The sequence below is a fragment of the Delphinapterus leucas genome, chromosome 11 (genome assembly GCF_059928025.1).
Source record: "Delphinapterus leucas isolate spDelLeu-1000000601 "Yukka" chromosome 11, BTC_Dleu_Yukka2, whole genome shotgun sequence".
NCBI classification, from domain to species: Eukaryota; Metazoa; Chordata; class Mammalia; order Artiodactyla; family Monodontidae; genus Delphinapterus; species Delphinapterus leucas.
In genome coordinates, this window is record NC_143139.1 from 50,869,434 (window position 1) to 50,897,005 (window position 27,572).

The 27,572-nt window shown below is 44.9% G+C and overlaps 1 protein-coding gene across 3 annotated transcripts in view; it reads left to right on the plus strand.

The window, feature by feature from the left end:
- Window positions 1-2,403: 2,403 nt before the first annotated feature.
- The window catches only part of RASSF3 (Ras association domain family member 3), a 72,419-nt gene continuing 47,250 nt past the window's right edge, over window positions 2,404-27,572 (plus strand). For all 3 annotated transcript variants that reach the window (XM_022571622.3, XM_022571623.3, XM_022571624.3), the window contains exon 1: window positions 2,404-2,624. In XM_022571622.3, the coding sequence (XP_022427330.1) occupies window positions 2,514-2,624 (111 nt within the window). In that variant the 5' untranslated portion in view covers window positions 2,404-2,513. The remainder of the gene's footprint in view (window positions 2,625-27,572) is intronic.

Below are 27,572 nucleotides of genomic sequence, written 5' to 3' on the forward strand. Positions count from 1 at the left end.
TAATTTTGTGAACCAAATTTTAAATTCATAATATTTTTTTATCAAGAATACTACCAGGGGAACTGCCTGGCTGTCCAGTGGTTAGGACTCCACGCTCTCACTGCCTAGGGACCAGATTCAATACCTGGTCAGGGAACTAAGACCCCACAAGACACGTGGTGTGGCCAAAAAAAAAAAAGGTACTAAAGTTTGCCCAAGTGTTTAAAAAAAAAATACTATGAGAAAAATATAGATATATGATTACTATGCTGATTTAGGAAACAGAATGCCAATTCTTCCTTCCTTTATTTATTTATTGCTTTTTGTTGTTTAAAAGCAGTGCTTCTACTTCATTATTCAATTATGCCTTTTTGTTACACCTGATTCTAATGGTGTGCTGACAGGTATAAAAATTAATTCTGTCCTTTGGAACTTAAAAACACTACCAGGAAAAAATCCTATTTATGGTATGGTGGATCACAAAGCACTTTAATGTATTTTTTTTTTTAATATGTTTCTTCAAAGTATTCAGAAACTGCGTAAAATAATTTGTTCTGTGTGCGGTTATTTCCTTCTTTCCATTCACAGTAAAACAAGTTGTTTAAATTCTTTAACATACACATGACTCTTAAATTGGAGTATTTAATGAGGATTATGTTAATGAAATAATGGAAACCAAATGACAAAAATCTATCATAAAGTAAGTATATCATCTCATTCCCTTACATTAGGTTATGTACATGGCATACATAGGGATCAGCTTAGACTGGGTGAAACAATATAGAATTAGAATTCCTGGTTTCTAATTATTCAGTATCTGTGTGGCTGGGAAGGCTTTAATGTTGCAGCATCTTTAAAATGGGCTGTAACTCCAAGGCCTGCCTCCTGGGGTTGCTGTGAATCCCTTGGGTTAATAGACAACTTTGCAAACTGGATGTAAGCCAGAAGGAAGATAGAGCAGGTATGCAAGCCTTCTTTCTGCCTGAAATAGGATGACTCAAGAGCCAATTCTCTCCTTCTCATCTCTGGGCCAGCTGTCCCTCCCAGCTAGTCCACAAGCGACCATGGCTGACACGGACCAAGCAGAGGACCTAGAAGGGTATCTGAAGATCTTTAGATCATAATGATCCCAGCCCTGCCACCTTACAGCTCCCTTCCTTTCTTTAAGCCTCAGCTGCTCTAGGTGTAAAATGAGCATAAAATAGTCCTAACTACCTTATAGAGTTGTTTTGAGGACTAAAGGAGATAATGCAAGAAAGTTTAGCTATAATGGCTGAAAAATTTGTTTTCTAACCCGTCTCTTCCCCTCCTAAGAAACCTCTCCTAAAGTCGGCTTACTCTAGCAGGGCTGAAACTTCAAAACAACCTTTCGGTCAGGATCTCTGCAAGGAAATTAGTGTGATTTAAATCAATTCAATAACACCAAGGTGTAAATGACTAACATCCACAGGTGGCTTGGAGGAAAAATTTGCATTTTAAAAGAGGATTAGCTGACAGAAAGGATTCAGAAAATAGGGATTTTTTTTTTTTTTTTTTTTGAGGAGGGTGAATAGAGTTCCCTGAACCCTTCACCCCAACGCTGAAATCATGCCTTGTGGGTTTAAAGAGGATTGTGGAAGGGGACATTTAAAAAGCACGTTTAATTAATACATACTCGAACTGCAGAACTAATTCACCCCCCTTCGCACCAAGTGGCCTCAAAGATCATAATGACCTTGGCGGTCCTTATCTGGGAATGAACCCTCACTAGAAAGAAGGGCGAGAGGGAAAGACCGAAGCTCAACTGAATTTCCGGAAAGGATGTTTTCATTTGAATAAACTCAAGCCAGTCGTTACCTCCCCATTCGTCTCAGCTAACTTTTAACCCTCCTGGAGGGCCGAGTTGCCGGAATTCAGGACGGGGCGAAACGGCTGCGGGGCGCCTGAGGGTCTTGTGAGGGGGGTCCCTCGGCCGGGCAATCTCCACTGCCGCCAGCTGGACCCCGAAAAGGGGCGAGCAGTGCGGGGACAGCGGAGAAATTTCCCTGCTCTGCTTGGGCCCTCCCCCAAACCCGAGTTAGCCGGGCGTGGGGCGGGTGGACTGATCTCAGAGGAATTGGCAGGATCCGGGAGGCTGGGGAAGCGGCCGGGAGCACAGACGCAGGCATCGTGGCGGGGCTCCCGGGGTTCCCCAAATACAGCTAGGGAAGAGCAGCACGCCTGGAACAAGCCGGCTGCGCCGCCCCCACCTGCGGCCGCGCTGGGAGTGCCCAAGCCGCGTGCGGAGCGTCCCGGGCCTTTCGGGGCGGGGCCCCAGGGGCGGGGTCGCAGGGAGCTTCAGGGCCCCAGCCGCGCCCAGAATTGGGCCGGGAAGCCGGGAGGCGGCAGGAGGGGCGCGGACGGCCGAATTGAGCGGCGGTCGCAGCTGCAGCAGGACGGCCCGCCGGCGGCTCGGGGCCGCGCGCCGGGAACCTCGCGGGGCGGGCGGGCGCGACACCCCCTGCCTGGCCGCCAGCTCCCCGGGGAGGCGGCCCGCGCGCGACGGGACCAGCAGCATGAGCAGCGGCTACAGCAGCCTGGAGGAGGACGCCGAGGACTTCTTCTTCACCGCCAGGACCTCCTTCTTCAGGAGAGCGCCCCAGGGCAAGCCCCGCGCCGGCCAGCAAGTGAGTGGCGTGCCCGGTAGGCGCAGTAGCCGGCGCTCGGTCGCTCCCGGGGAGTCCCGGCGCGGCGGGACCCCCAAGTCCACGGGTTTCCGCGGGGCGCGCGGGGGGATGCTCGCGAGGGAGGAGGAGGAGGAGGAGGAGGAGACCTCCGAGAAGGGGTTTCTGTCTTTCCGGATGCCGGGGTAGTGCCTTGAGCTTGCGCGTGCGGGCGTGCGCGGGGCTCCCTGGGGAGGGAAGCCGGAGGGAGGGCGGGGAGGCGGAGGGCCCGCTCCCGCCTGCTGCGGCAGATGGCCTCTGTTGCTCTGCCTCCGGCGGCCGGCGGCTGGGGGGGCAGTTCTGAGAGCCAGGAGGCGTCCGCCGGCCACTCCCCGCTTTTCCCCTGCGCCTGGGGACGCCCTTCGCCCCCTCGCGGGCCTCACGCCGGCCCCCACTATTAGTCCGTTCCCTGGCCTGTGGCCCCTGGAGTGGCCTGGGGGCCGTGTAACACCCGGGAGAGGACGTGGGGACCTGGCCTCCCCTACCTTCCCGGTCCAGGCGCCTCTCGTGGCGGTATCGGTGGGGGAGCGCTGAGAGGAACGCCTGGCCAGACCAGAGCAGGCGTTCATTAAATCTTGGTAGCGGGAGTCAAGGTTGTGCGGTTGCAGTAAAGTCAATTGTATAGGTGCCTCGAATGTTTTGCAAACAAGTTCCGGTGCTAGGTAGGATCGGCCGGCGAGAGCTGAGCCTTCGGCTGGTTTCTTCCTTTTTTGGAGGAAGCGTGCAGTGTGGGAAGCATGACTTGGGAGAAGATGGGAAGACTTGGGCCGGTTTCGCCGACCGTGACAGTGTCAGGGAGGTTACCCCGAAACAGGACACTTGGGCAGACTTCGAAGTCGGGCGCTTGAACCCCGCGGCCTCCTGGCCCTGGGAGCCACACCAAGGAAGCCCTGCCAACCCTGACGTGCTCGTATCAGATGAGAGAAGGCTGGACCGGAACAAATTGGTTGCTCTTAAAAAACAGTAGGCGCGCTCCAGACATCGCCATCAGACTTACTTCTAGAGACTAGAAGCAAGGAAAATCGTTCAGGGCCGGGTGATGCCTTCTGGGAGGGGTGAGGATGGAGTAATGTGTCAGGGTTTCCTTGCCAGACTGTTAAAGTTTATTTAACCACTTTGTGAGGTCAAATTTCTTGTTACGATTCGGAAGTTTTTTGAACCTCTTAACTTCCAAACCAGAAGAAGGGGGAGAGGGGAGAGGGAAGGGCAAGAGTGAAGTCGGGTACCCTTATTCAGTAGCAGTTAACCCCAAGTGAAGTTCTGGTTCAGTAGGTCTCTGTTCTTTATTGTTTCTAAGGCTTAAAGCCATACTATTTACTAGTCACTTTAACCTGAGGCTGCTGTAACGAATGCCGCAAGCTAGGTGACTTTAACAAGTATGTGTTTCTGACAGTTCCAGAGGCTACAAGTCTGAGATCTGGGTGCCAGCATGTCGGGTTCTGATGAGGGCCCTTTCCTGGCTTGCAGACAGCTGACTCCTGGCAGTGTCCTCACCCAAAGGGCTGCCTCTTTCCCGCTTAAGAGGACACTCATACCATTGTGTGGGGGGCACCCTCAAGACTTGGTTACCTCCCAAAGGCCCCGCATCCCAAATCCTGTCACATTAGGGCTTCATCATGTGAACTGGGCAGGGGTGGGGCAGAAACATTCGGTCCATAGCAAGTGAAATCTTATTTTTAGTGGAGTGTATTTTAAGGACAGGAGTTTGCTGTGAGGTTTCGAAGTCAGAAATAACCGCCCTCCAATCACTCGTAGAAGGATTGCATTTCCTTGTGCTTTTTTCACTTTGCTTTTCTCTTTCTTTCTTGACCTCCCCTTTCTTTCCTTTCTCTACTTTTTTGCTGTCATCATTTGATACTTGGAATAGAGATTGTCAGAGATGGTTGTGGTAGTTTGAAGTCTATTCCGGAGTTGACTAGTATCTCCAAAAAACTAGCTGGTCCTGAATTCTCCAGGTGTGAGATGCTCCTTGACAAGGGCCGAAGTATCCAGGTTGAACTTGTATGAAAACGCTTTAAAAGTAAAAATAGGTGGTGCAGTGGTTAAGAATCCACCTGCCAATGCAGGGGGGACATGGGTTCGAGCCCTGGTCCGGGAAGATCCCACATGCCGCGGAGCAACTAAGCCCGTGCGCCACAACTACTGAGCCTGCGCTCTAGAGCCCGCGAGCCACAACTACTGAGCCCACGTGCCACAACTACTGAAGCCCGCACGCCTAGAGCCTGTGCTCCGCAACAAGAAACCCACACACCACAACAAAGAGTAGCCCCCGCTCGCCACAACCAGAGAAAGCCCGCGTGCAGCAACGAAGAACCAACACAGCCAAAAAGAAATAAAATAAATAAATAAATTTATTTTTAAAAAAAAGTAAAAATATTTTTTTCTGGGTTTATACACACAGTGTTTCTATGTTACACTCATTAACTTCTGTAATATTCATCTAGTATATATATATATTATACTCATTTAATGTTACTTATTTAGTATTTAGAATTGGTTTGACATCAATATGTATTTTGAAGATTGTGCTGAAAATCAGGACAGTAAGACCTAGACCTTTGCTTAAAGAGCTTCAAAGTATATTCTGAAACTTTATTGCCTGTGTATTTCCCCTTCTAACATAACACATACAGGGTGCTGAGTTAGAGGACTTATTTGCCAGTTGGAGAAGGTGTTCTAATTGAATTTTTGTGGGCATTTGGGTTTATTTAGAGTGAGTCTGTTAAATTCCTGATAAGATTTGTGAGTTAAATTTAAAGCAAGGCACTCTTAATACAGCACATTTCTTTTACCTGAGGTTAGATAAGCCTTTTTTCATTTTTTACGCTGGTGATTGTAAGAATTAGGTAGGCACTTCTGCCATATGGTGTAGAAGTGAAATTTATCGTTTCTTCAGAGAGATGGGAAGAGAAGTGTTGTCAGAAGGATCTATTATTGATAATAGTGAGTTTTTTGGTGCTATACCACCTGGTGGAAAAGCCAGGAAAATGTGGTTTCTAGAACTCTTGAAAATATCCAGGGAAAGCAAGATGTTTGTGGTAAAAGCAGGATGGGGAGAAAGGGGGTTGAGAAATTTCTTTCTTCTCTTGCCAGGCAAAGGAACATAGCCCAACTTCTTTCTTTCTCCAAGAATAACAAAAATGTTATTTTCTTTCTTATTTTATATTGGTGCCCTCTTTAAGAAAGAAAAAAAAAAGAAAGGAAAAGGCTTAAAAACCGGTCTGAAAGATACAGAGGGAATGAACATGTGTGGCATTTTGGTGGTAGTTTGAATGTCATGCTTACTGCTGTATCCCCAGGGCCTCTATCAGTAAATATTAGTTGAAATGAATGAATTCTTTCCTGGTTTGATAATTGTTGGCTCTTTATGGGTTTTCAATGTACCCTGTCTCATGATTCTTCCAAGAATCCTCTGAACATTAACCTAATGAAAGGTTAGGCCTTGTTAAGTGGTTCACCAAAGACCTCCATTTAGGTGGGGGAAAGGCAGAACTCGTTTTCCTGACTCAAATTCCGGTCTCCTTTTTGCTGCTTCTCGGCTATAAAAATAACTTTTGTTTGTTTTTTTTATTTTTGGCCGAACCATGCGGCATGCGAGATCTTGGTTCCCTGACCAGGGATCGAACCTGCACCCCCTGCAGTGGAAGTGCTGAGTCTTAACCACTGGACCGCCAGGGAAGTCCCAAAAAATATATATATATATATTTTTTGCGATACGCGGGCCTCTCACTGTCGTGGCCTCTCCCGTTGCGGAGCACAGGCTCCGGACGCGCAGGCTCAGCGGCCATGGCTCACGGACCCAGCCGCTCCGCGGCATGTGGGATCTTCCCAGACCGGAGCAAGAACCCGTGTCCCCTGCGTCGGCAGGCAGACTCTCAACCACTGCGCCACCAGGGAAGTCCCCCCAAAATAATTTTAATATTCCATTTTCCTTTTGCAAAATGGACATCTATAATTTAGGAGTTTCTTAAAACTTTGACACCCGGTAGGTGTCATTCATATATCTTCGTTACAGTGTTCATAATTCATACTTTTGAATTCACCATTTTGTTTCGTGCAGAACCAAGAATGTCAACAGTCTGTTACCATAATTTTCCTTTTCTACACATTCAGGCTTCCAAGAGTAGAAATGGACTAAAATTGTTGGACTTCCCTGGTGGCACAGTGGTTAAGAATCTGCTTGGCAGTGCAGGGGACATAGGTTCGAGTCCTGGTCTGGGAAGATCCCACATGCTGCGGAGCAGCTAAGCCCACGCGCCACAACTACTGAGCCTGCGCTCTAGGGCCTGCAAACCACAACTACTGAGCCTGCGTGCCACAACTACTGAAGCCCGCGCGCCTAGAGCCCGTGCTCTGCAGCTAGAGAAGCCACTGCAATGAGAAGCCCGCGCACAGCAATGAGAGGGTAGCCCCCGCTCACTGCAACTAGAGAAAGTCCGCCCACAGCAGCGAAGACCCAACACAGCCATAAATAAATAAAATAAATAAATAAGAAATGGACTAAAATTATTAATATAATCTGTCAGCATGTCTTATTCTGCTTTTTTTGTAAGCTAAGGCTTGAGACTTGTGTAGATAATAGGAATAAGACATGACACTGTGTTCGCTTTAGAAGTAGAATAGTCAAGAAGTCTTGAAGAACTTGAAATTGTCTTCTGAACCATCCACGCTTTTAAAAACGTTAAACTGAAGAATGGTTTAATAAGGCAAGCCTGTGAGACTCCACATAACAGGCCTCAAGTTTGCCCCTGGGTTTTTTCCTTATCATAATTTAAATATTTCTGTGGTTCTGTGTCTTATTGCTAGAATCAACAGTAATGAGTTGCACTGTTTTATTCAGTGTTTCCTTTAGAAGTTTTGGTGATAGGCCGCGGGGGGTAGGGATGCAAAGAACAATGGTTTATAACATTAAAGGTATTTCGGTTAAACTTGTACACTAACACTGAATCCCTATATTACTGAATATAAACATTCCCAGCAGTCAGCTTTGCCGGGTGCACAGTCATGTGCACATTTTGTTGCCGTGTCCAATATATTCTGTCCTTGCACAGTATTAATCCATTGGAATTTTGTGTTTGTGTGAGCAGGACTCAAAGAGACACATTCCTTTAACTGAATTTCAAAAGGAAATTAGTCACCAATCTTATATACCTGCATACATGAGCAATACACTTTCTACCTCATTTCTTCTTCTGGCTAACTTGCAAGATTTGGAATTATTTGGAAAGCAGTGACACAAAACATTTACGAAAAGAAAAGCTAAAAATATCCAATAATGTGGTTATTCTTTTTAGACTTCCTTTGGCAGTCAGGGCATGTCATACTGTAAACATTCCTTTTTCTGGGATGAAAATATTAGGCTGACCGAATGCTTCCTAGTGTGGCCTGATCACCAGCTTCTAGCCCGGAGCATCAGTTCTTGCTTACTCCCAGCTTCCCACATAAACATCTGCCTTTTGATAAAGGCCCCAGTTCGAGGCTTGTTTTTCACTCCTGGTTTGTCCCCGGGTCGTTAGCTAGCCAGACCCCTCTTTGGAAGGCATGGTGAAAGACAACATTGGATATTATAAGATATATGCTTGCAAAGGTACGTCTTGGCTAACTTGGCCCGTTTGCGTCCTTGTCTCATTGAAGAGCTGATGTATCTGTTGCCTTGTGGGAGGTTTTATTCTGGCTCAGCAAGTATTGCCTATATCATATGTTATATAACAAGGCTCAGCTTATTGTTTGCTCTCTGATGCAGCAACTTTTAAATAACAGCCTGTAACTAGGACCCTAGTCTTATTAAGCCTTCTTCAGTTGCCTTCAGTATCCAAGTTATTCCCCATCACAGAACCTGGGCCTGGAATTGCTTCCCTTAGTTCCTCTTCCCTTGTCAGCTTCCATGTCACCTTCCCAGAGAAGTCTTCCTGAACCACCAATCCGAAGTAGGCCCCCTTCCCTCTTAAAGTCCTCTGCTCTTCCCCTTCATAGCAAAAATTATAATTTGTTATTATATTTCGTTTAGGACGGAGACTAGCACGTTTGCCCAGGGTCTAAAATAAATACCTGGCAGTTAGTAGGTGATTGAATGAATGGAAGCCTACTCATCGTTCTGGATGGAAGTCCCAGTACTTGGTACTGTGAGTTTTCCTTTATACACAAATGTACACAGTTTCCCCCCCTCTCCCAACTAGACCGTAAGCCTCCACAGTATCTTAGCCATTTAAAAAAGGATGATATTGTTATCAACAGATATCAGATATCTGTTGATCTGATATCAACAGATTGATATCTGTTACTTCTAGTTTAGATATAACTCTATTTTTTCCCTTATTTTAAGAAAGCCACTCATTCATGCAACAGATGAGTTTATTTTTGCAGTTTATTTTTGCTGTGAATGGAAAGAGTAGAAGGCTGAGGGGAGGGGTGTGTACTTCGGATTGGTGATTCAGGAAGACTTCTCTGAGAAGGTGACATGTAAAGAGGATCTGTATCTCCCCCCGCCCCCCCCAAATCTGGCTCTGGGGACAGAGCAGTGAAAAAATAATGTCCCTAGCCTCATTTAGTAAATTTTAAAAAGCTTATCAAATACACAAATTAAAGCATCTCTCATTTTTCTTTAAAGAGCTAGCTCCCTTAGTAAAAGGGACCTTTTAACTGTTTACAGTTTTTCAGGAATCACCCCTACTGTGCAAAGTCTGGTAAAGCTATTACATCTATTTAGATGGAAACGTTGGCTGAGATGTGTACCCCTGTAAAACAAGCCACATTTCTCTGTTGACATCCGTCGTCAACTTGTAGATTATTGTGTTCCAGCAGAAACATAATCATCCTGTAGTTAGTTTTGGTTTGCCTCTCAGTGGCTAGGTGAAATGGTTTTTGTTTACTTGCTATATACATATTTTTCATGGAGAGGGCCCAGATACACACTAGGAAAGAGATGTCAGAGTCCATAACAAAGATTAAAATGTGAAATAAATGTAAAAATGTCACAAAATAGAAGTGGCCATCATTCTAAAACTGTGCTGCCCACATCAGGTAGTTATTAGCTGTCAGCACTTGAAATGTGGCTCACCTGATTTGAGAGAGGCTGTGAGTCTGAAATACATACTGGATTTCCAAGACAAAGGAAAGAATATAAAATATACCACAGTAATTTTTTAATATTGATTACGTGTTGAAATAATACTTAGGATATATTGAGTCAAATAAAATTAATTTTTACCTGTTTATTTTTTAACATGGCTATTGGAAAATTTTAAGTTAGTGGCTTGCGTTATATCACTGTTGGACAATGCTGTTTGCGCTAACTCTTGCCAGGGGTGTGAATCTCCATCCTTTAGATGGCTGCAGGTGAATGGATGTGGTACCAGCCAGACCCACTGGGAAGGTTTTTCTTTGTGAAGAGGAACTTGCTGTTTACTGTTTGGTATAGTTTCTTCTCAGCCTAGCTTAGGTCACACATACAAGCATTTTGAGATTGTGAAACTTTTGTGTGTGGGGACTTCCCTTTTTTTCACTCGTGAGCTGATAGGATAAAACCATCCTAATGGCATTCTAGCTGCAACTGTGCCTTCAGTGTACAGAGGAGAGGGCTCATTCTTTCATAGAGTATTAACACAGCCAGAGTAATCTGCATTTTATAGGCTGTAGTTGCTCACTGCTGCTACATGATTCCATCAGCTAAGATAATTTACCAATTATATATTGCAACACTCAGTTCTTTTGCCAGATACTAAACAAAGTGAGATAATAAGAGAAGGAAAAAGGATGAGTTGGGCAATTGGAGACCAGAAGAATAGATTTAGAAGATCTTGGATTTAAAAGATTTAGAATGTAAGCAGCAAAGTGTTTTCATGAAATTAATGCAGGTTGGGCAGAGTGTGTGTGTGTGTGTGTGTGTGTATTGTGAAAGGAGTTTCCTAAATTCATTTCCCAAGTGTTTATTGAATATTCACAATGGCCTAGGCTGTGGTAGGGATTCAATGAACAAACCAGATTGAAACCTGCTCTCATGCCGTTTAGTTAGATCAACTCTTATCCATGGTAAAGAGCAAGATCTGAGTCCAAAATTTGGCTCCATGTTTGTTTTGTATATGCTGAAAAAATGAGTAATTTCTCATATGCATGTCATTTGTACTGGAAAGATTTTAAGATTTTATAAATAGAGCAATATGTTCTTAAATTTTTTTTTTTTTTTTTGCGGTACGCGGGCCTCTCACTGCTGTGGCCTCTCCCGTTGCGGAGCACAGGCTCCGGACGCGCAGGCTCAGCGGCCATGGCTCACGGGCCCAGCCGCTCCGTGGCATGTGGGATCTTCCCGGACCAGGGCAGGAACCCGTGTCCCCTGCATCGGCAGGCGGACTCTCAACCACTGCGCCACCAGGGAAGCCCCTTAAATTTCATTTTATCTTTTTGTTAATTAATTAATTAATTTTTGGCTGCTTTGGTTCTTCCTTGCTGTGCGCGGCTTTCTTTAGTTGCAGCGAGCAGGGGCTACTCTTTGTTGTGGTGGGCGAGCTTCTCATTGCGGTGGCTTCTCTTGTTGCAGAGCACGGGCTCTAGGCGCGGGCTTTAGTAGTTGTGGCTCGAGGGCTCCAGAGAGCAGGCTCAGTAGTTGTGGCGCACGGGCTTAGTTGCTCTGCGGCATGTGGGATCTTCCCGGACCAGGGCTCGAACCCGTGTCCCCTGCATTGGCAGGCAGATTCTTAACCACTGCGCCACCAGGGAAGTCCCTGTTCTTGGCTTTTGACCATGTGTTAGGTAGGTGGAAATCTTGAGAACACTGCTCTTTGAGTCTCATGCCTATTTAGCTGGGTAGATGCTTCCCCTTTTTTGTGGTCAGCTGAACTTCAGGTTATTTTTGACTTTATTTGTACCAAAGGGTGGTTGCATGTTCTGGCCTTTGGAAATACTTTAGAATGTGTTTCAGGCTGACATCACTGAAACTCAGAGCAAAATACTTTTTTAACTCCTATAATTACAGCACAGGAAAGGCATTGCTAAGACAGCAGCAGCATCCTGTGAATACACTGTGGAATATTGAGGGTGGGGAGCGGGATGATGTGTCTTTTGCTAACCATGTGAAAAAGGGTGACTGGGGGTGCCTGCTTATCTTTGAATTTCAATAAATTTAGCATCAGTTTTCCAGCCACTATGGTAGAATTTTGAGGATTCTAAGCTCTCTTATAAATAAACTGGAAACTGAAAAAAAGTTTAGGACAAACTAGTAAAAAATCCCACCTACAAAAGAGGATTTTTATACTGTTTACCTGTGAGCTTATTGTTTGTGGTTGAAAAATTGCAATTAGATGGAATCTGTCCCCACAGTCTGCTTTAAGGTTCACCTGTGTCTGAAATTGTTGCTTAATGTGTTATAATCTGATTAACCGCTAGTTTGGTCTCATTTAATTTTTTTCCTTCTTTCAGAGTATTTTAATTAAGTGAATCTTTTAAAAGGATGTGAAGAGTTATTTCTGACTTTAGATAGATTATGAACTCTCCTTAATCCTCATATTCTTAGACAACTCAAATTTACCCTGAAAATTTCCTTCAGATGCTTGTTTTGAGGAATATCATTTTTGGTAGTTTGCCATTTAGGTCATAGAAATTTGTGTGTCTGATACAGTTCTTAAAGAGCAAAACAAAAACCAAAAAATTTTTATGAAAATAGAAAACATAGCTAGGTGCATTACATAGGAGAAAAAAAATACCAATACTAAAATGAAGTTTAACATTCCATGATGTTTTACAGTTAAAGGAGCTTTCCAGGGGAATTAAGGTTCAGTTGGTGTATCTGGACTCTGATTTCAGTGGAGCTTTGAGATGAGAAACAAAACCGAAGTTTTATTGGTTTAAGCAGAGCCAGGTTTAATGGCAAAGGTGAATTCAGGGGTTGCTTGACTGTAGTCAGTGATTTCCCAGCTATGGGAAAATATAAATATTATGTAGGTGGCTTAAAGAAACAGTATTACTTTTGTATGTTTAAGGCCTGTTTCTGTTTGTTTAAACACGCTTGTGGATTGCTTTTTCTTGCCTGTTTTCCTTTGGGGGGAAGTACTGCCGTTTCAGATCTGTCTGAGGTTTGGGAATTCCTTTCTTGCTTTTCCTAATGGCCTGGGGTGGGCACGCAGTGCAGTTGGCTGGCATGAGTGTGGTCGTTCTGCTGTACTGAGGTGTGGGGTTGGATCCTCGGCTGTACAGTGGGTCTCGGCTAGAGGAAATTTGTCCTGTGACCTGTACCCAAAGCATAATTATTCCTGCCATTCAGTGGAGAGGATTTGGAGGTAGGTCCTGTAGAAGAAGGAGTACCTTTCAAAAAGGCAAACCTAGCACCAATATCAACAAATCAACTTGAGATCCATTCTCACTGCACTAGTTCCTGTGCAGTTTTCATTAAAATGGATCTTAGCGGGGAGGGACAAAATAGGGGTACGGAGTAAAGAGGTACCAACTGTTATGAATAAAATAAGCTACAAGGGTATATTGTACAAAATAGGGAATATAGCTACTGTTTTATAATAACTATAAATGGACTATAACCTTTAAAAATTGTGAATCAGTGTATTGTACACCTGTAGCATATATTGTACATCAACTGTACTTCAATTTAAAAATATCAATCTTTATAAGAAGAAAAAATAAAATGGATTTTGTTCTTTTTAGGTGAGGCTATTACTATTAGAAAAAGGGGGAACTGGATTTTGTTACAGGCTAAAAGGGTAGTGTGTTCTTTTTTTAAAAAAAATTATTTTTGGCTGCATTGTGTCTTTGTTGCTGCACGCGGGCTTTCTCTGGTTGCGGCGAGCAGGGGCTACTCATCATTGCAGTGCGCAGGCTTCTCACTGTGGTGGCTTCTTGTAGCAGAGCACGGGTCCTAGAGCGTGCAGGCTTCAGTAGTTGTGGCACACGGGCTCAGTAGTTGTGGCTCGCAGGGTCTAGAGCACAGGCTCAGTAGTTGTGGCGCACGAGCTTAGTTGCTCCGCGGCATGCGGGATCTTCCCGGACCAGGGCTTGAAACCGTGTCCCCTGCATTGGCAGGCGGATTCTTAACCACTGCACAACCAGGAAGGTCCTGGGTGGTGTGTTCTTCATTGACTGATTGGAAGCAGTCGGGTGAGGCAGCCTGAGTTAAATCATTGCTAGCTGTGTTGTCTTGGGCAAGTCATTGCACCTCTTTAAGCCTCAGTTTCTTCATCTGTGAAGTAGTAGCATGCCTGGCACATAATAAGCAGTAATTAATATTAGCCATTATTATTTGTAAAAGGTTCTACTATATATAATCATGTACTTTGAGTGTACTAGGTTGAATGGAGAACTGACAGTGGTTGAGAGATTTGAAGTGAACCTAATAACCTAGCCAAAGAATGAAAGACAGCAGGAAATTAGGTTGTGTCTCTGACTTTATGGACCAAAATGAATTAGGAATCTCAGTGTAATTGATCAGGAAGGCGTCATTCCTGGAGGCTTAATTTTCTTTTTCTTTTCTTTTTTCCCCCCCTTCTGTATCAGTGTGGTGCCTTTGTTTTCTGGTAAAGGGCTGATTCCTCCTGACCAAGCGTGAGGCCACCTATCCAAGTCTTCACCCTCTTCTTTTCTCCTTTAAAGCAAGCCACCCCAGTGGAAAGAGAATGAGCAGGCATATGGAAGTGGGGTTCTTTTGCCCAAGCCTTTATGAAAAAGTTAACACATGGTACGAAAGCTTTTTTCTTTTCAACTTCCTCTGTTTTCCCTGTCTGATCTGCCTCTGAGTGCAGGATTTTAGCTGCAGTTTTGCTCGAGGCTGCTGGCTTGACCGGGTGACAAATGACGCTCCTTCCTGGGGGCTTTCCTTTTTCCTTCCGAAGGTCTAAATCGCCTTGTGCTCATTGTTTAGGGACTTAGTCACTGTCTTGTTTCTGGTTTTCATAGGGTGGAATCAAATGAGGTAATTGATGTGAGCTTTGTAACGTGCTGCAAGGGAGATGCTGTGGCTGCTGTGGAGACCCGTTCCACACGCGTGGCTGGCTTCCCACCCACAGAGTGTCTGTGTCCTCTCTTAGGCGTTTCAATGTTGCTGGACGCATCTGCAGTTTGGAAACAAGCTCGCTTATGCAAAATTTGAATGCAGGCATGAAAGAAGCTCAGTGAGTCATGTGGTCTGTTTGGCTAACTCTTCAGAGGTCACTTATGCTGTGTGAAAGTGGTCCGAGTGTTGGAATCTGGTGGGAAACCTCTTCCTTTGGGCCATGTGAGCGTCCCGGGGTTTGCTATTCCCTTTCTGCCCCCAGCCTCCCCTCCCTTTGGTTGTGTGTTTCTTACAATAAATTGGTTGTCTGACACTGGCTTTAGATTAATTCTGGTTGTGAAGAATTTTAATCACTTTAAAAACCTCTGATTTGACTGAGCTATAGTATTACTGATGTACTCTTATAAATAATGTCATCAATTCGTATGAAAGACTTGGAACAGTATCTGGCGTGTGAGTACATGTTTAATAAACTAATGTTAACTAGTATTATTTCTACCGGTATTGGCATTATCAGTTTAAAACAATTTGGTAGGAGCTTGTACTGAGACAGTGAGGTTCAGTAGAAAAGTCTAGGGATCTAGAATTGGGAGACTCTTGCATTTGGATCTGTCACTTATCAGTTCTGAGAGCTGCAGCAGGTCCCTTAACTTCCTTGAGTATCAGTTTGGTAATCTTTAAAAGAAACTATCATAGAGGGATTAAATGAGAAAATGCGTATGGAGGGTATTGCTAGACTATAAATTGTTGCATAATTGTAAGTATGACAGCATCACAGGTGTGTTTAGAGACTACTATAAAATTTTCTCCTATTTTTAATGTATATCTTGTCTTTTATAAATTGACTATAAATTCTCAGCCTATCATAGTAGTGGAGGTGACACTTGACAAATAGTGTTGAAAAATGAATTTATTCCCCCATCTCATTCAGGTATGTCTGTTTGTATCTGCAAAGTGGTGATTTGTGTTTGGGGACCTGAACAGTTACATCGACGCAAGTTTGAATTGCTTTATGAATGGATTGTGCTGTTCATGAAGCACTCGGATGCTTTGGAAAAAGACGGCATTCTAGTTCATTGTTGGGTGCATCAGGGAACCCGAGTACATTTCATTAGTTTTAAGCCTTCCAGATTATCCTGTCTGTAAGCTTCGTGAGGGCGGACCACGTCTGTCCTGATCACCACTGTATCTTCACTGTTAGTGTGGTGCCTGGCACAGGGTACGGAGAGGGGCCATTGATACTTGTTGATTGACCAACTGATCAGACTTGATCAGACTTGCATCAGAATTATAATCAAGAAAAAGAAGTTGGGTGACATAATGAAACAGATGTCTTTTGGTTTCAAGAGTAGTAATGATAAACAATGGTAATAGATTCTCTATCATGTGAAAGTGAGACATTTAGGTGAAATGGAAAGTATGCTGGGCTGGGGATGTGGAAACCTCCTAGGCCTGCTCTTTGTTAAATAGTGGAGGTAACTATGGGAGTTACCTAGCTGCTTTGGGCTTTAGTTTCTTCCCCAAAGGACCTGTCCAGTTCTGTGACAAATAGTTAATTTATTCTAGAGCTGCATTCCTTATTGGAGGGAAAGTAACAGATAAGGCTTGAAAGGGATTCCATGAAATGTATTGAGATGCCAGATGAATTAGTTTGGAAACAGCTATCCTAAGTCGTATCTGGTTGGGTAGGGTTGAATTTAAGTGAATTGATTAGTCATCGTTTGAGAAATGTAGAATATGTAGAATTATTTCTTTTCCTGAAGAGGGAAGATCTTGGGAAAGAAATCAAAGGGGCTGGGACTTACCAGGTGGTGCAGTGGTTAAGAATCCGCCTGCCAATGCAGGGGAAATGGATTTGAGCCCTGGTCCGGGAAGATCCCACATGCCACGGAGCAACTAAGCCCGTGCTCCACAACTACTGAGCCTGTGTGCCATAACTACTGAAGCCCGCCCGCCTAGAGCCCGTGCTCTGCAACAAGAGAAGCCCCCGTGATGAGAAGCCTGCGCACTGCATTGCACCACAACGAAGAGTAGCCCAGAGTAGCCCCCGCTCGAGGCAACTAGAGAAAGCCTGCGCGCAGCAACAAAGGCCCAACACAGCCCGCCCCCCCCAAGAAAAATAAAGGGGCTCTTGTGTGGTGTATTTAATTCATCCGTGTATAGTGCCAACAAGAATGGGTTTCATGCAAGTTGAAGGGAACTGTTAATTGTTCTGAACTTCTGTATTGCAGGATTTATAAATATAGTGTCAAGAACTATTTAGGAAAGAGCCCACCAGGAGTGCCACATTCCTCAAAGACAGGGTAGGATGAGTGTATGAGAGTCATCTGCTTGCTGAGAATGCTAGGACAGGAGCCACTGTGCTCATTAAGCATGTGTGCTTGTGGGCTGGTGCAACATTTGGGAGTGAGGAACTGTATTCATTTCCTCTGGAAAATCTAATTTTTTCTTTTGTTTCTAGTGTCTCCTTTATTCCAACTGCACATACCGTTGCCGGGTAAATGTTCCTTGAAAACTTCTTTTAGCGGGACTTCCCTGGTGGTGCAGTGGTTAAGAATCCGCCTGCCGATGCAGGGGACACGGCTTCGAGCCCTGGGCGGGGAAGATCCCACATGCCACAGAGCAACTAAGCCCGTGCGCCACAACTACGGAGCCTGTGCTCCGGAGCCCACGAGCCACAACTGTTGAGTCCACTTGCCACAACTACTGAAGCCCGCGTGCCTAGAACCCGTGCTCCGCCACAAGAGAAGCCACCGCGATGAGAAGCCCGTGCATCTCAACGAAGAGTAGCCCCCGCTCGCCGCAACTAGAGAAAGGCTGCGCGCAGCAATGAAGACCCAATGGGGCCAAAAATAAATAAATAAAATAAAATAAATTTATATTAAAAAAAACACAAAACTTCTTTTAGCAAGTTAAATCCTATTATGAAACGTCAGAGTCTATTGTCTAATACAACATAGCCAAATGCCAGACTTCTAGGGGCTTCTCTTGCCCACACTCTGTGTTGAGTGCCTTAAACAGCCTCTCCATTCACTGATCTGAAAATACCCAGTTGAAGACTCATTTCTTACAATCTCTTGTCCTCTGATTGCGACACATGTATTTAAGTATTGCTGTCGTGACAGTGAAAATTCTTGAGGGCTAGGGACTTTTGCTTCATAGAGGCCATGTCGAATGATTCATGAATGTAATGATTAACTTGGTTCCTTACTGAGGCATTGTCTTTCCAGAGAAGTGGGTTATTTTTGTTTGTTTGTTTGTTTCGGTTGTACCAGGGGTCTTGTGGGATCTTAGTTCCCCAACCAGGGGTTGAACTCGGGCCCTCAGCAGTGAAATCACGGAGTCCTAACCACTGGACAACCAGGGAATTCCCGAGAAGGATTATTTTTAATCTGGGCAGTTTATTTAGAACTTTCCTCTCATATGATTCTTTTTTTAAAAAAAGTTATTATTTATTTATTTTTGGCTGTGTTGGGTTTTCGTTGCTGCACGCGGGCTTTCTCTAGGTGCGGCGAGCAGGGTCCACTCGTTGCGGTGCGAGGGCTTCTCATTGCGGTGGCCTCCCTCGTGGAGCCCGGGCTCTAGGCGCGTGGGCTTTAGCAGCTGTGGCACGTGGGCTCAGTAGTTGTGGCACACGGGCTTAGTTGCTCCGTGGCACGTGGGATCTTCCCGGACCCACTGCGCCACAGGGAGGCCCCCTCTCATATGTTTCTAATTTCATATGTACTTTAGGGGATATTTCAGCAAGAAGCTATGGGGGAAGCTTTTTCCTTAAAATTGGACTTTTAAACATTTGAGGGATTATTGATAATTTAGAATGATATAAATCTAGGTGGAGTGGTTCCTTTTCACCTGAGGAGTCTGAGGTTTTCAGCTGTTCTTTTAGCTAGAAGGAATATGCTTAAATGTATAATTACATCAAGTTTTGCTTTCAGCCATGGAAATCATAAAAAAATTATTTTTCTAGCAACAACTGTTTTTTTCATTAAACATATCCTAGTTATTCCTGAAGTTCTGTGGTGCATTTTCGGTTTGGAAAACGTGTGATGTGATAATACAGAAGAGACGGTTGATTTAGTTAACTGCTCACATGTTGTGTTTGTTTTAATTTGAAATGTTGGTCTTATAAAAGTGAGTATCATGTCAGAATGGTTTATGTGAACTAAAATGTTAGCATTCTGTGGCAGTAAAGCACTGAGTCTCCAGATCCTAAATGTTCAGTCATTAAACATTATTTGCAAGATCTCTGAATTTACACAATGGCATTCCATTCATTTAGACACTTACTGATTTTAACAATTTTAGTGATCAAAAGGGAAAATATGGGCTGAACTATAAAGTAATAGATTTCTCTCAGAAGTATACTTTATGTCTCCCAAAACGATAGAAATATAAAGTTAAAAAGCTGCTTGGAGGGCTTCCCTGGCAGTCCAAGTTAAGATGCTGTGCTTCCAATGCAGAGGGCACAGGTTCAGTCCCTGGTCGGGGAGCTAAGATCCCACATGCCGCGTGGCACGGCCAAAGAAATAAGATAAAATAAATAAATTTTAAAAAGCTGCTTGGAAACACTAAAAGTTCTTTGTGGCTATCAGAACATGTTATGTCCAGTCATGTCTACATCAGGAGTCAGTTCTAGCCAGTCCCCAGTGGTTGTTTAGTGATTGAGGAGGAATAAAGACAGAATGGGGATAGAGTGGAGGCAGGGCCAGGTTGGAGATACTGCTGGCTTGGGAGGATTTGGTAGCATTGAATATGTCGGGGCAGTGATGGGACGTCAGGGATGAATTGTGGGTTTCTGGCTTGGGTGACTGGGAAGATGATGCTGTCACTCACCGAGAAAGGGAATATAGAAGAAAGACCAGATTTGGGAGGGAGGGTAAGTTCAGATAATGTATTGACTCCATGCAGTCGATAAATGTGGGATGAATGAATCTGGGAATGTGTATTTTGAGATGTCTGTGGGGTATCAACGTTTACTGGGTTTGTCATCCTGGAGATAGAGAAGGTAGACATGCTCTGGAGACAGAGCTTTGGGATTTGGTGAAGCCATGAGGTCTTCAACCAGAAGCATGGAGAATACCAGCGTTTAAGGGGTAGGCAAAGCAGAGTGTGCTCACGGAGATGAGCCAAGAAGGAGTGGCTGGGGCTTCCGTGGTGGCGCAGTGGTTGAGAGTCTGCCTGCCGACGCAGGGGACGCGGGTTCGTGCCCCGGTCTGGGAAGATCCCACATGCTGCGGAGCGGCTGGGCCCGTGAGCCATGGCCGCTGAGCCTGTGCGTCCGGAGCCTGTACTCTGCAACGGGAGAGGCCACAACAGTGAGAGGCCCGCGTACCACACACACAAAAAAAGCACAAGAGCTTGGTCAGTAGGACAAGTGCTGCAGAAAAGCCAAGAAGGACTGAAGCGGAGCCAGTAGGAGGTCTCTGGAGACCAGGAGGAGAGGCTCTTCAGTGAACTGGAGGGGCAGTCAGACCGCAGTGGGAGGAGGAGTGAGTACCTGTGGACGGACTGGGGAAAGTGGGTGTAGGCTGTGCCCCCAGGAAGCTTGGCTGGGAAGGAGAGGACAGTGTAAGAAAATGAGGAGGCCATAGGTCGAGGAAGCTAGTTGGGGTATAGTCATTTTTAGTTGAGAGGCTTGAGTAGAAAGAAAGAGTATGGGCAGTGAGGATGCAGGTGAGGGGAAGGGGATTGTTGAAGGGGATAAGCTGCCTTCCCCAGTGGAAGGGATGGTATTTGGGCCGTAAGTGGAAGAGGCCTGCTTAGAAAGGTGGCTTCTTGGAGAACAGATGGGGAGTGAAATCTGGAAGCATGTACATGGTACAACAGGAGGTGACTGGGAGTTTGAGTCGGTGGCAGGTGGACTTGGATGGAGGAGGGTGTTTGCATGGAGGTGGGGCGGGATGTGGGCAGAAACCTGCAGAGGCAGAAGAGGGAATGCTGGTGTGCTTGGACAGCCAGCTGGTGTTGTAGATGGGGCAGCTGGTGTCACCCTGTGGGTGTGGTGAGAGCCGCGGCTGGAGAAGGAAGTTTGGCTGGCTCTAAAGGGCCGACGACTGTGGATTTTGTTTTCTGGGTAAGGAGCTGCAATTTAGGGAGGAATAATGTAGTCTATGGTTTTGAAACCAATAGCAGTTTATGGCAGAGTTGAGAGAGAGACAGGGCTGTTGTCTGGGAAGCTATTGCAGTAACCTGTGTGAAGGTCGTTAGGGCTAGAAATAGGGCAGTTGCCTTGGGAGAGATGAGGATTCCAGAAGTTGAGTGGGCAGATTGGCACCTGCTTGACTAGGTGAGGGAGGGAGTGGAAGGAGAGGAGGAAAAAGGAGAAGGAGGTGTGGAAAGCGGCTGGGAGGATGGCAGCACCGTTGTGGAAATAGCACAGGCGGAAGAGAAGCGAGTCTAGTGAGGAGATGTGGGACAGTTCAGTTTCAGGCACATTTACAGAACATTTATGTAGTATCCAGCTGACAACCAGGACCAGGGGTCTGGAGCTCAGGAGAGAAGTCAAGGCAAGAGGCAAAGATTTGGAAGCATGAGATCGTCATCCTTGAATTAGAAGTGGTTAAGATTTATTTCAAGGAACAAGAGAAAAATAAATCTTGATGTGGACTGTAAACATAAACTTCTCAGACCATTGCAGTATATTTTTAACTTTCTTAGAGTAAAGCCTTTGATGACTAGAATGTGGACATGCCCCGCAAATAGCTTAAAATTAACATGACAAGAAGATGTTAGGAAATATATTTAAGAAGTTTCGGTAGAAATGCTGGTATCTTGATAGTTTTTTCTTCTCCCATTAAAATCTGTTTCTTTAATCCTTTTATTCTTTTTGATGAGACGTCAGACGACTGATGGGGACTACTTGGTTGTATTTTTGAAAAGCCTTTGAAGGTGAAATACACTGTCCTGAGTGTTGGTATCATGGCATTTTTGTTTCCTGGGTTTGGCAACGGTGGATACTTAATAATTAGGTAGTCTAATGCAGTGTCCAGGGATGGATTTAAAAAGAAAACAACTGAAGTTGTTTATAGATATTTTTAAAATTTTATTTATTTATTTTTGACTGTTGGCTCTCCGTTGCTGCACGCGGGCTTTCTCTAATTGCGGCGAGCGGGGGCTACTCCTCATTGCTGTGCACAGGCTTCTCATTGCGGTGGCTTCTCTTGTTGCAGAGCAGGGGCTCTAGGTGCATGTGCTTCAGTAGTTGTGGCACGCAGGCTCAATAGTTGTGGCGCACGGGCTTAGTTGCTCCGTGGCATGTGGGATCTTCCCTGACCAGGGCTCGAACCCGTGTCCCCTGCACTGGCAGGCGGATTCTCAACCACTGCGCCACCAGGGAAGCCCTGTTTATATTTCTTTTCAGGAAGTAGGCCGATTACAGTTTGCACTTAGCGAAATACTAAATGAGCCTTGCCTTGGGATCTCCCATAAAATCTACATTTTCCTGCTTTCCTTCCTAAAATGTATAAGCAGGTAATATTGCTGTTCTGTGGAAATGTTAATTACACAGAAGTAAATACTTTAAATCTCTGGAATGTCCAGCAGTGTGGTGGGCATTCTAGAATTTGTGGGGGGATGTGAGTGGTTATCCTCCCCTACCGCCAGCTACTCTCTGTCGAACTATCTCTACTACTTCCATTTTGATTTAATGCCTAAGAGAGATTACTGGGCCTGCTTTTCTGGTATCAGTAAACATTTACTGAGTGCCTGCTTTACACACCAGTTGCTGTGCTTGGCTATGGGGATTCAGAGAGGAATAAGCCAGTGTCCCTTCCCTCCAGAGGACACTGTGCAGTGGAAAGTCATAAAGAGCTGTTGTGATTTTGTGACATAAAAAGAAGTATGTATTTGTGCCTGGTACAAGACTTCTAAAAACCCTTGGGATTTCCTAACTGTTAAGAGTGAGAAAAGTGAAAGGAGTGTCTTTTTTTTTTTTTTTTTTTGCGTTACGCGGGCCTCTCACTGTTGTGGCCCCTCCCGTTGCGGAGCACAGGCTCCGGACGCGCAGGCTCAGCGGCCATGGCTCATGGGCCCAGCCGCTCCGCGGCATGTGGGATCTTCCCGGACCGGGGCACGAACCCGAGTCCCCTGCATCGGCAGGCGGACTCTCAACCACTGCGCCACCAGGGAGACCCAGGAGTGTCTTTCATTATTCATAATAAGTTTCTTTCAACCACCCTGAGTTTATGTTAACGAGGTGACTTCTGAGAAGCCCCTAAGGTTTGAGGGGCTGGTTACCAGGGGAACCAAGCACCTGATTCGAGGGTCTAGGGAGGGGAGAGGGGCTAGAGATTGGGTTCAATCACCAGTGGCCAATGAGTTAATCAATCATGCTTACGTAATTAAAGCCTCCATAAAAATCTTAACTGAAAGTGTTTGGAGAGCCTCCTGGTTGGTAAACAAGGACAGGTGCTGGGAGGGTGATGCGCACAGCTGCTCTTAGCCCTTCCCGCACACCCTGTCCTATGCTCTCTTCCATTTGGCTGTTCCTGAATTGTATCCTTTGTAATAAACGGAATAGTAAGTAAAGTGCTTTCCTGAGTTGTGTGAGCCACTCTTGCAAATGATCAAACCCCAATTGGGTGGTTACGGGAAAAACCTGATTTACAGCCAGTCGGTCAGAAGCACAGGTGACAACTTGGACTTGCCATTGGCATCCAGAGCGGGAAGGAAGCCGTGTGGGCCTGAGCTCTTAGCCTGTGGGGTCTGCTAACCCCAAGGTAGATAGTGTCAGAACTGAATTAAATTGTAGGACACCCAGGTGGCGTCTGCAGAGAATTGCTTGGTGCAGTGGGGAACTCCCACAGAGCTGGTGTCAGAAGTGCAGTGTTGTAAGAAGTGGAGCAGAAAGTACAGAAAGAGTTTTCCTTTCAGAGACCATTGTGTATGCACAGGGAAGGGGCGTACTGATGGTTGATAACAACAGTGGGCTCATGTTTATGGCCCGATTACAGTGCATTTTACCTTGATTGCTTCATTTCATCCTCACACTGACCCAGTGAAGTAGGCATGGCTATTTTCTTTGTACAGAAGAGGCACAGAGAGGCTCAATAGTAGATGGTAAATAGAGGAACCAGGAGTAGAAACTGGGCAGTCTGGTGTGAGAACCCACACTTTAAAAAAGTGAGGAAGAGAGTAGGGGAAGCGGCAGTCTAGTTAGGGTACCTCCGCCATGTGTGCAAAATCAGGGGAGGAGTGTTTGGAGCTTGGGCTGGGGGTAGGGGATGGTGGGAGGAGAAATCATAAGGTTAAGGTTAAATTAAGCCTGATGAGCTAGTCTGAAGTCAAGTAGTGGCAGGTGATGTTAGAGAGGGGGGTGGAGACCAGATTGTGAAAATAGGCTGTGTCTTGGGACTTCCCTGGCGGTCCAGTGGTTAAGACTCCGTGCTTCCACTGCAGGGGGCCCGGGTTCCATGCCTGCTTGGGGAACTCTAAGATCCCACACACCACGCGGTATGGCCAAAAAAAAAAAAAAAGAAAGGCAGGGCTTCCCTGGTGGCGCAGTGGTTGAGAGTCCGCCTGCCGATGCAGGGGACACGGGTTTGTGCCCCGGTCCGGGAAGATCCCACATGCCGCGGAGCGGCTGGGCCCGTGAGCCATGGCCGCTGAGCCTGTGCGTCCGGAGCCTGTGCCCTGCGACGGGAGAGGCCACAACAGTGACAGGCCCTCGTACTGCAAACAAAAAACAAAAAAAAAGAAAGGCAGTGTCTCCTTTTATATCAAGGTTTATCATGAAATTCCTAAAAGTATCTTTACAGTTCTGTGTCTATCGCACATTTACTGTGGGCATTCAGAAGAAGCCTTTTGAATGTATAGCGTCTTATTTTCATCCCAGGTGTACTCACTGCCATGTAAAACATGAGCGCACCGTGTGGGTGGGAATTATAATGACCATGATGGCCGCCCACAACTCCAAAGAAGTTGGGAGTTTCCGTGTGGTTTATTGTAATTTAAAGAGCAGTCTGTAATTAGCAGGCTTTGGAAATTTGTTTCTAGAAGTGGTAGATGAAGGAGCTCTAGAGGGTGGTTGTACATTGTACATCACGGAGTGTTTTCCTCTCAGATGAGAAAGAAAATTTAAAGGATATGGATGAGTTTCAAGAATTAAAGTCAGGGCTTCCCTGGTGGCGCGGCGGTTGAGAGTCTGCCTGCTGATGCAGGGGACACTGGTTCGTGCCCCGGTCCGGGAAGATCCCACATGCCACGGAGCGGCTGGGCCCGTGAGCCATGGCCGCTGAGCCTGCGCGTCCGCAGCCTGTGCTCCGCAACGGGAGAGGCCACAACAGTGAGAGGCCCGCGTACCGCAAAAAAAAAAAAAAAAAAATTAGACACTCACCCTTATTGGCACACTGAGATGGCTCAGATGTTTGCAGTAAGGATTATTGAGCACAGATCATGTGCAGAGTTTAGTACTACATGTAACTGGGTTATTATGAAAGCGTCCTGCTCCCTCCCTATAAAGAACTCTGGGATTATATGGGGAGACCTACATAATAGGATGCAGTTTGTGAATAGTAACAAATAGCTGTATAAATGAGCATAGAAGAGATTAAAATAAATACATTTAGGAGACATTTAAAGTAAACACGTTGTAATACTACCCCTGATCTATTCATCTGTGCAACTTTGTTAAGCATGGGGGCGCCAGGAAGCAGAATAGAAAAGCGCAGCCTAATTAGGAATACCTCCTGAAGGTTGTAGAAGCTTGCTTGGATTTGGGTGTTGGAAGGAGAAAAGCTCAAAAAATGTTGGAGTGGGCGTGTCTTTTATTTTTCTGTAGAAAAAGCACTGGTGTGGTTTTTTTTGGTGTGTGTTTTTAAAAGGTTTAGATTGCTTCCAAAACATAATAAGTTTTATAGACTTATTTTCAGAAATGCCATGTGTCTCTAATTGATGTTATCTCCAGGGTTAGGTGGTTAGTGAATACTTTCTAGAATCATTACAGAGTGTTATCTATGAGATTGGGATTGATCTTAAATTGGGATGTTCCTTCCCACTCTTTCTCCATAGTTATCAAATCAGATCTTTCTGCTAGGGAATCCAAGGTTGTAATAGAAAAGGAAATTATTATTATTATTATTATTATTTTTTGAGGTACGCGGGCCTCTCACTGTTGTGGCCTCTCCCGTTGCGGAGCACAGGCTCCGGATGCGCAGGCTCAGCGGCCATGGCTCACGGGCCCAGCCGCTCCGCGGCATGTGGGATCTTCCCGGACCCGGGCACAAACCCGTGTCCCCTGCATTGGCAGCCGGACTCTCAACCACTGCGCCACCAGGGAAGCCCCAGAAATTATTTTTTAACTGTTATATTGTCAAAGTAAATAGTAATTTCTTGAAGCAGGTCAAAATGCTAGGAAAGAATGTTTTTCTTTTTACTATTGTAAAGTAATTCTGAATACAGTAATTATATAAAAGGAGTATGAATACCTTTGTAGCTGCCATCCAACTTAAAAGATAAGACACTGCAGATAAGGGTTGAACTCTGGGTTTCACTTCTGGCCCCATTTTCTCTCTCCCTCCCTTTCTCTCCATTTCTTTGTTTTACCACTGCCACCCATGTATTTTATATTTTTACTACCGGTGTCTATGTAAATAGTCATCATCAGTAGTTAGTGTTAATTTTACATGTTTTTAAAACTTGTACCTGTGGTGTCATAGTGCATGTTTTCATCTGTCACTCACTTCTGTTGTTCAACCTTGTTTTTGAGGTTTTTGCTGCTCTAGTTCATTCTTTTTAACTGCTCAACACACTATAGTGTATCCATTTTCCTGTTCATGGACATTTAATTATGATTTCCTCCCATTTTTCTCTAATACAAATGATATTGCAGTACACATTTTTACGTGTGTGACTTTCTGTAGGTTATAATCCCAGGAGCGGACCTACTTAGTCATAGGGAAGGGAATGCATCTTCGTGTTCTTTGGGTACGTTCCTCGGTCCTATCTTTGAAATGGAAGCTTGAGGATTAGGACATTATTTCTTTTTAACTTGTATACTGATTTTCTTGTGTTAGTGGTTTGTAACTTTTGGTGATTTATGTAAAGTTCCATTTAACTGAATAATGTATGGTTGCATATCTTCACCTAGGAACTATAAAAAAGAAATTCCTCAGCTCTATTTGTTTGATTACCAGAACCCGCTTGAAGTTACAGTGAGTGTGGCTTGGTGGGGCAGGGGAGACTTTAAAAAAAAATTTTTATTTTGTATTGGAGTATAGTCGATTAACAATGTTGTGTTAGTTTCAGGTGTACAGCAAAGTGATTCAGTTATACATGACATGTGTCTATTCTTTTTCAAATTCTTTTCCCATTTAGGTTATTAACAGAATATTGAGCTGAGTTCCCTGTGCTATACAGTAGGTCGTTGTTGGTTGTCTACTTTAAATATAACAGTGTGTACATGTCAAACCCAAACTCCCAATCTATCCCTCCCCCCCCACCATTCCCCCTGGGGGAGACTACTGAATAGATTATAACATTTTTTGGTAGTGTTTAAGTTTTATACAGTTTACTTGAAAATCTCTTTAAATGAAAAACATTCTGTTGAGGTATAATTAACGTACAAACATTATATTAGTTTCAGGTGTGCGAACATAGTGATTCAATATTTGTATATATTGCAAAATGACCACCACATTAAGTCTAGTTAACATTCATCACCATACATAGTTACGGAATTTTTTTTTCCCTTGTGATGAGAACTTAAGATCTACTCTGTTAGCAGATATGCACTACAGTATTCACTACAGTCACCATGCTGTCCTGAATATCTCTTTTTAAATCCTCATTATGTCTCAGGGTGATCAAGTGGTAGGGAACAGGTGCCTAAATTATTAAGCATGGCGTAAATCACGGTAGGATCTTATTGAAATAACCTGGTGTGCTCTCTTTGGGTGAAAGCGTGTTCTGTTTTCTTATCATAGCCT